The 12,863-nt window shown below is 46.6% G+C and overlaps 1 protein-coding gene across 2 annotated transcripts; it reads right to left on the bottom strand.

Moving 5' to 3' along the window:
* Positions 1-1,997: 1,997 nt before the first annotated feature.
* Positions 1,998-12,630, bottom strand: KIF3B (kinesin family member 3B). Of its 2 annotated transcripts, none has more exons than XM_084296792.1 (9): positions 12,587-12,630; positions 7,189-8,627; positions 6,490-6,591; positions 5,683-5,805; positions 5,453-5,571; positions 5,106-5,219; positions 4,301-4,406; positions 3,915-4,093; positions 1,998-3,648 (listed from the first exon to the last, which is right to left on the bottom strand). In XM_084296792.1, exons 2-9 carry the CDS (start codon positions 8,569-8,571, stop codon positions 3,555-3,557), a joined length of 2,220 nt encoding a protein of 739 aa, XP_084152918.1. In that variant the 5' UTR covers positions 8,572-8,627; positions 12,587-12,630; the 3' UTR covers positions 1,998-3,554. The 2 variants fall into 2 exon arrangements, with proteins under 2 accessions (XP_084152918.1, XP_084152919.1); XM_084296793.1 differs by having other exon boundaries at positions 1,998-2,876.
* Positions 12,631-12,863: the final 233 nt, after the last annotated feature.

Genomic DNA, 12,863 nt, shown 5'->3' with positions numbered 1-12,863 from the left:
GAAGCTCTGTGTGGGGCGGCCTGGCACTGCTGGACCGAAAAGGTGGTACAAATAAATACAAAAAGTGAAAGTATGGGAAGGGTTCAACCACCCGAGAGGCGCCTGGGCTCAGTGTGGCTCTGAGGAGCTTGGAGGGCTCTGGGAGCTCTCTGGGAGCTCTGCGACACCGCCGTGCCTGTGAGGAGAACCTCGGGCCTTGGGTTCAAAAAAAATGAGGAATTTAAGAGGTAGTAAGCGCCTGGACCACTCAGAGTTAAACCCACGGTGAGCAGCCAGGACCAGGGCTTGCCCTTCAGTTCCATTTCAGCCTCCTATAGCTTTTGCAGGTTGAGTTTTCCAATTTGTGTTTCAACAGAAACAACCTAAAACCTGGTGCATGTTAAACGCTGCGGGTAGAAGAGAGGTAGAAGAGTAGATCCAGCTGTACAGGTGCCTCTCTGAAACTTGGCAAGTGCTCCATGTGCAGTGAAGGCAGGCCTACTACAGCTAAAAAAATAAGAGAAGTTTGATCTGATCTGTGTAATGCACCAGTGTAATCCAAGGTGCTATCACAGAGGTATGCGTGTGTTTTAGAAGAGTCAAGCAGCATGCAAATATTTTTAAAAAGGTGCTACCTCTATGTTAAGGATTTTAAGAAAGTGCTTTAACTCCTACACTTCAGTGTCATGTGGTGCTTGCTTCTGGGGACAAGGGGCTGCTTTTGCTGCAGGTCACTTTAGAAAAAAAAAAAAAAAACAGATCCCACTATACAGATCAGAGCAAAGATGAGAAGGATGTGAAACATTCCTATGAAAAAGCTGTGACTGCGCACCAGGTCCAAGGGCCTCTTCCAGGAGTCTGCTGGATTTCCTGTCTTTGGCTGTTAACCTGCAGGAAGCCCAGATGGTTCAGATAACAGCCAGAGGCACGCAAACTTGGCAGGAATGTTTCTTAAAAATTTCAACACAGAGTTCAGTACATTTTGTAGAGCTTAAGACAATGTATTTTATCTTAATATCAGTGCCACCGAGTATCTGGTCAAGGGTACGTCCATCAAAATGAGAATCTAACAGCTTCTGTAACAATCTGGGATTGCCCGTGAACACGCTAACCAAATCTCTACCCACTGCTCCGATTTAAATACAATGACTAAATATGCAATTTTATTCTTTTTCCACCTCACTGAGTTTCTTTTACCTTGCTAATGAATTTCTACAGAATTAAAAGCAGAGCCTTTCCGACATATTTACCAGCTAGCTTATCAGTACTAAAATGAGAACGGTTTGGGTTTGCACTGTGATTTCCACTGTACCAGTCCTGCCACAAGGGGAGTTTCCAGCATATGAGTGTAACGTAGGATTCCCTATGGAACAGAAGTAACTGAGGCAGTGTGCGCATGTGCAAACACACGTGGCTGTGGATGCAGCTTCCCGTAAAACATACACGTAGGTATGGACATACAGGCGTCTATATTACCTTGCTAGTACAGGTTGTAGAACCCCCTTGTTTCACTTCAGTTCTCTGAGCACTTACAGCATACAATCATCTTTTAAAATGTCAAGGTACAGAATATTATGTGCTAGGGAGAGACGGAGGAGAGGGAAGAGAAGTTGACGTTACATTATACAACAAGAGCTAAGTAAAAGGCTCTCTGTACACAAACAGTGCTTTATAAAAAGGAAGATTATACCAGCTTTCCATCTTCTGCTTGAAATTTGTCTGGTGATTCTCTCTCGGTTATGGCCAAACTCCTCTTTCCTCCACCAAAACTAAAATATGTGTGTGCGTGTGTATTGATCTTGTGATCCAGAAAAGCACTCCATGAACCAGAGCAGCTGACTTGGAGTTTTTCGGGGCCCACCTGGGCAGCTGGCTCACCGAGGCACCATGCCCGCAAGATGCAGAGGTGAGCTGTGCTGAGTGTGCAGTTCCTTCTGCTCATGGGGGTCAGACACAATGGAGTTCTCCAGCCTGGATGAAGTCACTCAGCAGATACGTAACGAGCACACAAGGCAGAGTCCATATATCAGAGCATTTCTAAAACCAGGCAAGTCCTCATACACTCACACATGTCAGTCTGGAGAAAGTCATCAGTGAAGGAGAGGAAATAGGTAAAAACATTCATAGGGTGACAGGCAACAGCAACCAGGAAAAATAACATCCCAAGTCTCAATATACAATGAACTAAAACTTACAAATGAGCTGCGAGACACTAGACAGGGACACCTTACTCTGTCTTCAACACGGCAGTTCCATCTCCCTCAACCCCGCCACACAAGCCTGCAGCATTACAGCAGCCTGCTGTAGTCATAGGGCAGCTTGCAGAGAGACCATCAAAAGCAGGAGTTCTTCCTCCCTTGTTTTCAAAGTACAGCCCCTGGATTTAATGCCAGATTCCATTACCCAGACTCGGTTACGTGTGCTTTTGCTCCCACCGGGCCCTGCATGCTCCAGGAGGTGCAAAGGAAAAGCTTCTAACGTGACCCAGGTGAGGCACAAGGGGTACCGTGTGCTGAACCTCCTGAGACACTTAGGAGGGGCCATACTCACAAGAACAGTGCGCTCAAAAGCCAGCTTCTCATCAAGGTGCTCTACGTTCCACCCAGCTTACGGGGGAGAGCAGAGCCAGCCCTAGGAGCCTGCTGGGCAGTTAGCTCCATGCCAACGCCACATTTCCTGTGAACAGGGGGAGATTTGAGCAAATGGCCGTGCGCCGCCCCCCGTTCAGGCTTGGTGTGGATACTGGTGTCAAAAGCCAGGGGTAAAGATGGAAGCAACAGAGAGGAAGAAAGCTGTGGAGCTGGCACTGGTATGCAGATGAATTCTTTGACAAGGTGGTTCCTGTTGGTAGGGGTGAGGTCTGCAGGAGGTCAGTTTGGAGGAGCTCTTACTTACGCCTGTAAACAAGTAAAGGACTTCAATTTCTATTGCTTCCTTTCTACCGAGTACAAAGTTGCTTTCAAGACCCCTTCTTGTCCTACAGTTCTAAAGGGAGGCACAGCTATCTGGTGGTGAATACATGCTGACAGCTGCCATTCTGCCTGGTCAGACCAACTTCTTAACCCCAAAGGATGATGCCAGCCTTTCAAGCAGGAAGAGGAAAAAATGTGCACCTAGTCAAGTTTGGATAAATCCTTTGCTTTTTAACCTCATTTGGTTCTCACTATGAAGCTCTGGAGCCGTGGTTCTGTTGAGATGACTTTCAACTCTGTCTTCTTATTGCCCAACAGCAAAAAAGCCCAGTGCAGCAAGAGGGCTAGTGCAGAAGGAGAGACGGTGATGCTGTGAGGTGATCCCCATGCTTCCCATTGCTTCTAATACACTGTAACGTACCTCATGCATTTCTGATTTCCTAACTAAAATCTGTTTCCCACAGAGGCCAAATGCTGAACTGCAAGCACGTATCTTCCTGTGGCTCAGTGCACCTGGACTGGCACAAGTCAGTTAAACAGCAAAGAGGCCACCTCCAGGGGAAGGGGGTTGGAGTCTGGCTGGGAGGTCTCTCTGCAGGTTTTTACTTGTCTCTGCTCTCAGAAGGCAAAGGCTGTTCACGCCCTGGAGAGGAATTGCTGGTTTTACTTTGGAACCAGCCCTCGGGACTGTGGGTAGAGCTGAGAACTATGGGTGCCTGCTGAAGAGGATCCCCCTGATTTCCTTCCAGTTTTAGGCCTGAAGAAGTAAAAATGAAAAAAAAATAAACAAAAAAGCCCCAACAATGTCACCTGTTACTCATCAAAATTAAACTTCCAATTTTTTTTACTGGATTTATACTCTAATCAGTCTCATCTTTCTCTACTGTCCTATGTTCCCTTCTCTCTCTATCTCTGCTTTACAGCCACATTAGCCATAGCTTTACTGATGAGAACTGCAGACAGACAGCAATTAGCTTTGTCCCTTTGCTGCTGGCTAGTCTGCTTACTAAAAATTCAGCTCACCTGGCTTTTGGTTTTTTATTTGAAGTGCTCTCAAAGGTCGAAGCATCCACCTGTATCTCATCTTCATCCTGCAGAGCTGCTTCTAGAGCAGCCTGAACTTTGGGAGCGATGGCTGGTCCTTCATAGTCTCTTGTTGTTCGGCTGGGCATGTCGAGTTCCAGTAATACAATATTCTCTGCCTGGGAAAGTAGAAGCAAAATCAAAGCCTGCATGTTTTCATGCAAATAGTTTCTTTTCCCCCCAAAGCATATTCTGAAGTACTTTATAAATCTATCCAGGACACTGTAAAAATGTACGTCCCACAGAAGAACTAACAATCCTCTGAAATCACATTCCCCTGACCAGGAAGGCGAACATTTGAAAGTTGTCACCACGTCTGGGCTTACCCTGTACCGAGCTTCTGGACGAATCATCATGGACGTCCTGGCGTGCTGGCTTAGTGGCCTTTTGTATCCTACAGCAGACACCGGTCTTTTCATCATTTGCTGGTTACTAGAGAAACACAGATACTCAGTCTATTATACACCAGAACCAAAAACTCTTCTTGGAATTTATGAGCCACAACATCTGCAAATTCCACATGGAAATATGTTTCAAGAGAGCAGAAACAACCTAGATTGCATTTCCAAGAACAGCTCTCACCAGTCACTCAACAAGATAAAGCAGTTATCCCTTGTCATCTGTTCCCTGCACAAAGCAGGGTATCTCTATAGTTGTTTTTTTTTGTTTGTTTGTTTTTTATCATACAGACCACAGATGCACTTGGTTGCTCCCTGCTTACCAAATTTGCTTTAGAGAACTTCCTCTGTAGAGATTCAGGATATACCCACAGCTCTCACTTAATTTTTGAGAGCTTTTCTACTCATCTAAGAAACAAATACAATAGGAATTTACTGCTACTTCAGTGGCGTGTGGAGAATTACGTATATGCTACATATTATTACTGGGCTCATTACTAGGCTCATCTAGAAGACAAATCTTAATCTTCCAAGAATTTTCCTAATTGTGCATTCCTATTTTATTCAACCTACTCAGACGAATATCTTTGTTTTATAATTCAACAAGAAGCTAAGAACTTGGAGGGATGTTTTATATCCCCAATTCGATCCTTCTGTTGGGGTACCTTGTTCTTAGCAGCTAGAGGGCTTTATGTGACCTAGATCCTACATAAAAGATTAGAAGTACACTCACTCCAGCCGGGTGATGGGATGCAGTTTCCACTGGTCTTCCTCTTCATCAAAGAATGATCTGTTCATGATCTTATTCTTTTCTTCCAAAGGAATAAAGTTTTCAATAATCAAGTGCCTACATAAAACCACAACAACAGGAAATACACAAGAAACACAGTCAGCAGACGATTTTCTCTATTGCTCCTCTCGCGCTGACTTAATATAGCCATGGAAAAGGAGGAATTTTTTGGCTTTCTCTTGTTGAAATCATTCCACAAGCATGTGCAGAACAGTCCTTCCTTTCACTCCCCCCATAAGAAACCGTCTCTGTTAAAGTTAACTGACAAGAAACAAAGTGACGGGACTTACTTTAGCTTTAGTTCCCTGGTAAGTTCATTCTGGGTCTGCTCCAGTTCCTGGCGCTCCTTGATGTGCTCTTCTTGGAGATCATGGATCTCTGCCTTCACAGCTTGCAGCTTGGAAAATAACTGGAACAGACAACAAGAGCTGAAGTCATAACTTGCCAATGTTCCTCTCAGTTTCACACACAAGTTGGTTTTATTCCTAACCCAGTGGACATGAAAGAATTTTCTTGTTACCTTTTTGAGTTTTTTGGTCTTTATGTCCACCTCTTGCTGAAGAGAACTATAGGTCTCCTTCAGCTCTAGTGTTTCCTCATCCCGACTTTCCATCTGCTGCTGGATTTCTCGCTCCCGACGTTTCTGAAGAATGTGATGTACAATGTTAGCGACCACAATTGCATTGCCACCTCCAGGCTGACACACATGAGACCAACACTTAGGATGTTTTTACTTCCCTGGGTTCCAGGGCTTTTGCTTTAGCTTCTAGTTCTTCCTATCTCCTGCCTTAGAAATACCAGAAGCATTAGCTCTTCTTTGTCTTTATTTTGGTGAAGGGTCTATTGGAATCAGATAGGGTGAGTAAGCGCTCAGGTTTCAATTAAAGGAATGAAATGTTGTGGTTAGATTTTTTTAAAAATCTATTCATACTAATCATTGCACTTAATGAATTACCATCAGAAAATGCGTAACAGAAAATAAGCTTCTGTCACATAGTAAACACCCCTTCCCTCGAGTTAACAGTTGAACTGTCACTCCCTGAGGCCTTCCAATTATTTCTTCACTTACAGACATATCCAATTAAGATGGAATATAAATCTTTAATGGGAAAAGCTGGAAGAAAAATATTATAAGCCTTATCTACATATTTCATACAACAACAAATAGTACACAAGCCCTTGACCTTTTTTGAGATTTATGATTGCCATCAAATCAATTTCAGGGTTAACCCTGTGCAAACTTTCTTACCTTTCTCCTGATACAATGTTTTATAGAAGTTCCACAGCAAGGCTTTTATACAAAAATAACAAATGTTCTTCCTTGTACCTGTTCCGCAATTTCCTGTCGTTTCTGTTCCAGGATTTTCTGCTGTTCATTTGTATGATCCACAATATTTTTTCCTCCCACCAGAAGTTTGCTTTCCATTGCCTGAAAGAAAACACGGTCATAAGTTTCCCTCTCAGTGACCAGTTAACAAGTCTTTTCCACAGGATGTGACTTTCTCTCATTTACAGACAGCTTCACGAGGGCAGCCCTCTCTTAAGTTACCTGCTATGAGCATTACTATTTCTAACAATTCATGTAAAACTGGGGGATAAATGAAACAGTAACTTGCTTGGAATTACACACTGCTGTAACGTGGCCAATCTGAAGAACGAAAATGTGTACTCTCATATAAAATCTTGTTAATGATCTGTTGCAGAATGAAGCTTTTTTTTTGTGCTACAGCTTGAGAAAAGATGCATCATCACATTTCATTGTGATGATTGCTTAAGATCTTACAAGATCAGCACATAAGAACAATGCAGCAACTCATGAATATTGAGGTTCCTAATTAATGGCGGAAACAAAGGGAATTTCAACTTCTGTCTAGAAACAGTTTATTTTAAAATCTGATTAAACACAAACCACTATTCTGGAAACTTCTTTTGAAATACCTTTCCTAACTGGGAAACCTGCTATTCTCCCCACAGCCTAAATAAATTGCTTTAAAAAGTATGAAAGTATGACGAGGAAGAATTCTACCTTGATTTTAGCACTCAACATTTCTGTTGCTTCCTTCTCTCGTCTCAGGTCCTCCATTTTCTTTTCCTTCTCTTTCAGCAGTCTCATCTTTTCTTCTGCTACCAAGCTGTGATCCTCAACAATGGCTTTCTTTTCAATCTCCAGCTTTTCTTGTTGCTCCCTCCAATAGTCATCTTTGTCGTCTCCTTCATCCTCACCCTCTTCAGTATCCTCCTCCTCTTCCCCACCCTCTCTTCTCCTTTCCCTCCTCTTTCTTTTCCCAATGGACCGTTTTTCCAACTGCGCCTTGAGTCGAGCAATTTCTTCCTGGAATTCGCGTAGCAGAGCATCCTTAGGATCCTCATTCACTCTCGGCTTGTTCTTGATGTTTTTGGCACGATTGGCATACCTTAGTGTTGTAAGAGTCTCCTCTACGTTGTAGGAGGCAGGGCCTATATTGGCCACCATCACAGTCTTGGCATTGCCACCTAACGAGTCTTGAAGTAACCTAGTTAGCTTTGAGTCCCGGTATGGAATGTGTGTGCTTTTGCCATCTACTAGGGCAGATATCACATTGCCCAAAGCTGAAAGAGAGAGATTGATTTTAGTAGCTTCCTTTAACCTTTCCCCCTGTGCTCCAGTCTTAGCTTGGCGCTCGCTGCCCGCGAGGTCTACCAGGTTGAGTTTTCCGACACGGATGTGATTCTCTCCATCAAGTCCCAGCTCGCTGCATTCAATGGTGATCACAAAAATGGCGTGAGACCGAGAGCTGTGCTCGTTCATGTTGGTGGCACCAACTGAGCGATTTTGGTTTCCCACGTTCATGACGTGCTCTATCTCTTTGACACTTTTTGTAACAAAGGAGGACAAATCCTTAACATACACACCTGTATCCGGCCTCTCTTTTAACTCCAGCCGTTTGGATTGATCCTTTGATAACAAGTCTCTGATTTCTTCTTGGTATATTTCCAAGTAAGAAGCTCTAACTAGGTATTGCTGATTTTGGGATCTAGAGATGTGGGTGAAGATGTGATCAAATGAATTGGGGATGACGCCTCTTTTTTCGGGATCACCACGCACCCCCTCCATCGTGTATGTTTTTCCCGTTCCAGTCTGCCCATACGCAAAGATTGTCCCGTTAAAACCTTGCAGCACAGAGTCCACGAGAGGTCTGAAGGTCTCATCGTAGAGTTCAACCTGCTTGGAATTCCAGTCGTACACAGCATCGAAGGTGAAAGTTTTAGGCAGTTCATGAGATGTTCCCCGCGGATTCTTCACTGAGACCTGCCCTAATTTGACGTCCACGTTAACGACTTTTTCATACGAAGCCACCTTCTCTTTGCTGTTCATCGGCCGGCATCGTACCACCACCCGAACAGACTCAGAGCTCTTTAACTTAGACATGACAGCAGGGCTGTGGCTGGCGTGTTCTGATCAATGGCTGATCCAGTGCTAGAAACCTAGAACAGAAACAAGGAAGGCATATATATGAAGGCAGTTTGCTGCACAGAGCCAATATTTGACTCATCTATTCAAGCAGAATTTTGCATTACGTTCTGAGGGATTTTGAAGAATAACAATTAAGGACAACATAAAAATTAAAAAAAAGGCCTGAGCCAAGACAGTATTATTTCACCAAAGCCTGTCAGTATCAGTTATACAGCAGCTCTGCTGCTAAGAATCTTCATCGAATCTCACCTTTGCAGTTGGCAGAGATCCTTTTCTTGACCTTTAAAAATAATAACGCTTTTTAAACTATTTATAAAAATGATGTAACTCCTTGCCACTGATTCCCTTTGCAGTTTAGCTTTTTGTTTTAAGTCCTGTGCTTTGAAAATCCAGCACAGACCTGCTCTGTCCATATTGCTCAGAACGCAGCTGCAGGCTCATGAAAGGAAATCAGCCGGTGATTCACCTGCGTGCTTCACCTACCTACCAACAGTCGAGAGATTACAAAGCACAAATATAGTATTTTCAGAGTTGCCTCTTTTTACACCTCCTACGTATTGACAAAAACGTCTCGTTTTTATGAGGCCACCTTTATATTACAGTCTTCTCACACGTGATGTGATGTGATGCATCATCAGGACCATCCTGACACAAGAGGTTTAGAACCTATGCCTGGGTTTTCTTTAGTGACAGCGGTTCCCTGGAACGCTGCCCAAATGCTTTTATGTCTTCTGCATTAAAACTTTTAAAGTCACTTTCTGAAGCCTACCTACAGCATAATAGATCTTTAATTGGGCTACAGCAGCTGCGAGGCTTCAAGACAAAATCATTAAATGGTTCGTCCATTTCCAGGCATCCCACCCCCAAACGTTCCGTTTCCACACCTGGGAAAACTGATGTTACTTTTACTTTTCTGTCAAGTGAAGGAAAATAATGGTTACCCCAAAGTTTTCCCACGTCTCTAGCTGGCTGCAAAGTAGAGCGTTACGGCAGCCAAGTGTAGCAGCGTTCCAAGGCTTGCAGATACTGTAAGCCAAACCAGCCAGGGGACCAAATCACCCCAGTGAGCTGGACTCCAAAATCCGTTGGCAGCTAAGAGGAGCATTAGAACAGAGGTGGCATTTCCAGCCTGTATCCAGCAGAGAATAGAAGGGAAAGCTCTAAAGGTGGAACGACCCACGGTACGCCTCGCCTAATGCTCAAGCAGTCAGAGGACATGAGGGTGCGAAGCAGACACCTTCCAAGTTTGCCCTTCTCAGCCTTCTGAAGGTGAGTTTAAGCTCCTTCCATATCACTTCCAAACATTTCATAAAGCTCGCAGTCCTCTGAGGCCACCCTCGTCTTTCTCTAACGTGATCACCCTCTGGGACAGGATTCTGCAAACCAATGTGTTCCTCAGCTAGAGCTCGTGCGTCTGCTTTTATAGGAAACAGAAAACAACCCTGTGTGCCTGAGAGCCTTCAAGCACAACTGTTCGCACAGACCTATGCTGTTGTTTTTCTTTCAAAAACACACTTTTAGGGGGATTTTCCATGAAAGCCAGCTCTGCTCACGCATGCCAACCACACTGCCTGCACGCCACACTCCTGCTCTGCTGCACCGGCTGAGCGGGGACCACCGGGCTCACAAGGCTCAGCGCCAGCCTGAAGGCACGGTGCACAAATCCAGCTCAGGGACCCGAGCCGCTGATGACTCCGGGCTGCAGAGGAAGACACGTGCTGCTGCATTTCCCAGCAGTTGGCACCACGAGCTGCCATTTAAAACAGAGCACAAGGACTGCGTTGCTGCTAAAGCGGCAGCCTCGCACTGAAGATCTCAATGGTACAGCTTGAGAAATGCAGTGTGATTTCTAAGAAGTTTTTTTTTTTTTTTTTCCAAATCCATCTTTCTACCAGCTGGATCTGCAGCAGCCCATGGATTTAGTCTGTTTTTACTCAGTAACTGCATGTCTCCAGAGAGCTTCTCAAGTAAGGTGACAGAGAACTTCAAGAGCAGAGCTAGAGGACTGAAGAAGGAAGCAGAACGCTCCTATCTCAACGCCCAGACTGCAGATCTGCACTACAAAGAATAGCACAAGAGGAACAAACAAACATGTTGAAGAATTGTATGGAAACCTCAACACGACCTTCAGAATTTCCTTGCTGCTGTGCAGGGAAGCGCCTTGCTCCCTCGTTGTTCCCATGAAAGCATTTAGAAGTTACCAGCAGGAAGACGAGGAACGTGCGTGGGGCTGCCCAAACTGGACAATCATCCAGAAGCGCTCAACAACCCGCACGCTGCACTGGAACCGCGACAGGAATTTGGGATTGCAACTGAAGAAAAACATTTCCCTCCTAGCTGACAACTCCAAATAAAGATGACCTTATTTTCTGGCCCACAGGGAACATGTATTTTGGTATACCAACAGAAAAGAACACTTGAAATGGGGACAAGTCTTGCAGAAGCAGAAAAAGCAACTCTCTCTCTACTCATCATGAGTAATTACATATATATAAATGTGTGCTGTGGTTCTGTGATGCTTCTCCTTCCCCACCTACCTGAGATATTCCTACAGTTCAAGTTCACAAGAGACAAGCTCACAAAACAAGCAGCGCGTCATTTATCTGCATTGCACGGGGAGCGTACATACTGGCAAAGACTCAAATTAGGCACAAACTCTGACAGGAGGAGCCTGGTCCTATTTTATATAATTAACATCCAAAATATAACATTGATGAGAAGGGCAGCTTGCAAAATAGATGCTGACTAGGATTAAATGATGAAGATTAAGTTAATCTGCACATTGGCTGCTTTGTTTTTCAAGAGCACACATTGCTGTGCACATACTCACCTGGGAGTTAAAAGTGAAATGTCCAGCACCTGTTCTGTTCAGATTTGGCAACACATACCTTTAACAAAAAATGTGCTGCTTGTTTGCTGCTCCTCTGGGTGTATCTCAGCAATATGAGCTTCCTAAACTTTTGATGCATTCCCCTGTTTCACTTGCAAGTCTCTTTTTATAGACCCAGATAATTTATCTTACCCTCGATGTGGGCTATTTTCATAACAACCTATCACGAATCATCTCCCCTTATTTTAGCTGCTGCTGTGAAGCTTCCTGAGGGAGCACAGCACATCAAATCACGTTTCTCCCCGGCCTCACCCAGCTGCATGACCAGGAGCAGAACCAGTTGGTGGTGTTTGTGCTCACAGAAACTCTCCTGCAAGGACGGAGCTGGACAGGGCCTGCCCAGAGGGGCCTGGCAGCGAGACACGGCGCAGGCTGCAGCACCACAAACTTCTGTGCCACGGGGATTCCTTCACGCAGGGAGGTCTCAAGAGACCCGGGTCAGTCCCCTGAGCATCCTTTTGGGTCTCAGGGCTGAAGGAATGCGTTGGAAGATGGCTCCACGTAACCAAGGTGGGGAGCAAAAGGAGCATTTGAGTTCCTTTCTACGACAGCAGACTGCTCCTGAGGAAACGAGCCCTGCCGTGGGCTGGCTGTGGGCTAACGCGGGCTCTTCTGGTCGGGATATTTGGCAGCGAGGTCGTGGCACACCTGGGCGACCCCAATGCCTCGGCCCTCACGAGGCTTCCCCGCATGGGGTGCGGAGATCTGGGTACAGATCTGGGGAATTTTGGGGCTCGGTGCCCAAATCCTCACCTCGCACCTCCCAGGCACCACCCTGAGCCCCCCTGAATCCCACCGCCGCTCCCCCGCGTGAACCTTCCAGGTACCGGGGGGGGGGCGACGATGCCCTGGGGCTCAGCCCCCCCCGTGCCTCTCAGCCCCTCCTCGGGCCCGGTGCCCCCCGACCTCCCCGCAGCCCCCGGCCACCGCCCGGCTCCAACCCCCCCCAGAGCCCCCGCTCGCCTCCCGCTGCCGGGCACCGCCCGGGAGCCCCCGGCCCGGGCCTGGGCCCACCGGGAGGGACCGGGGGAGGGGTAAACGGGGACCCCCCGGGGCCGGGCCGGGCCGCGCCGCTCTCACCTGCGCCGTCACCATGGAGCCCCGCGGCCGCCTCCTCCCGCGGCACCGGATGCGGCGGGGCCGGAGCGGCGCCGCCTCCCCCCCCCCCCCCCCGCCCCGTTCTCCGGTCACTTCCTTGGCAACGCCCGCACCCGCCCCACGCCGCCGCTTCCGCAGCGCCATCGGGCCCGGTAGGCCCCGGAGACACCTCCCCGCTGGGCCCCGGTAGGCCCCAGGCCCCCCCCGGTAGGCCCCGGTAGGCCCCAGACCCCCCCCCCAAAAGGATGCGCAGGGCAAC

This window comes from Netta rufina, assembly GCF_964035555.1.
Source record: "Netta rufina genome assembly, chromosome: 16".
In the NCBI taxonomy this organism is placed as follows: Eukaryota; Metazoa; Chordata; class Aves; order Anseriformes; family Anatidae; genus Netta; species Netta rufina.
The sequence above is the reverse complement of the archived record's forward strand: the minus strand, read 5'-3'. Positions and strand labels throughout refer to the sequence as shown.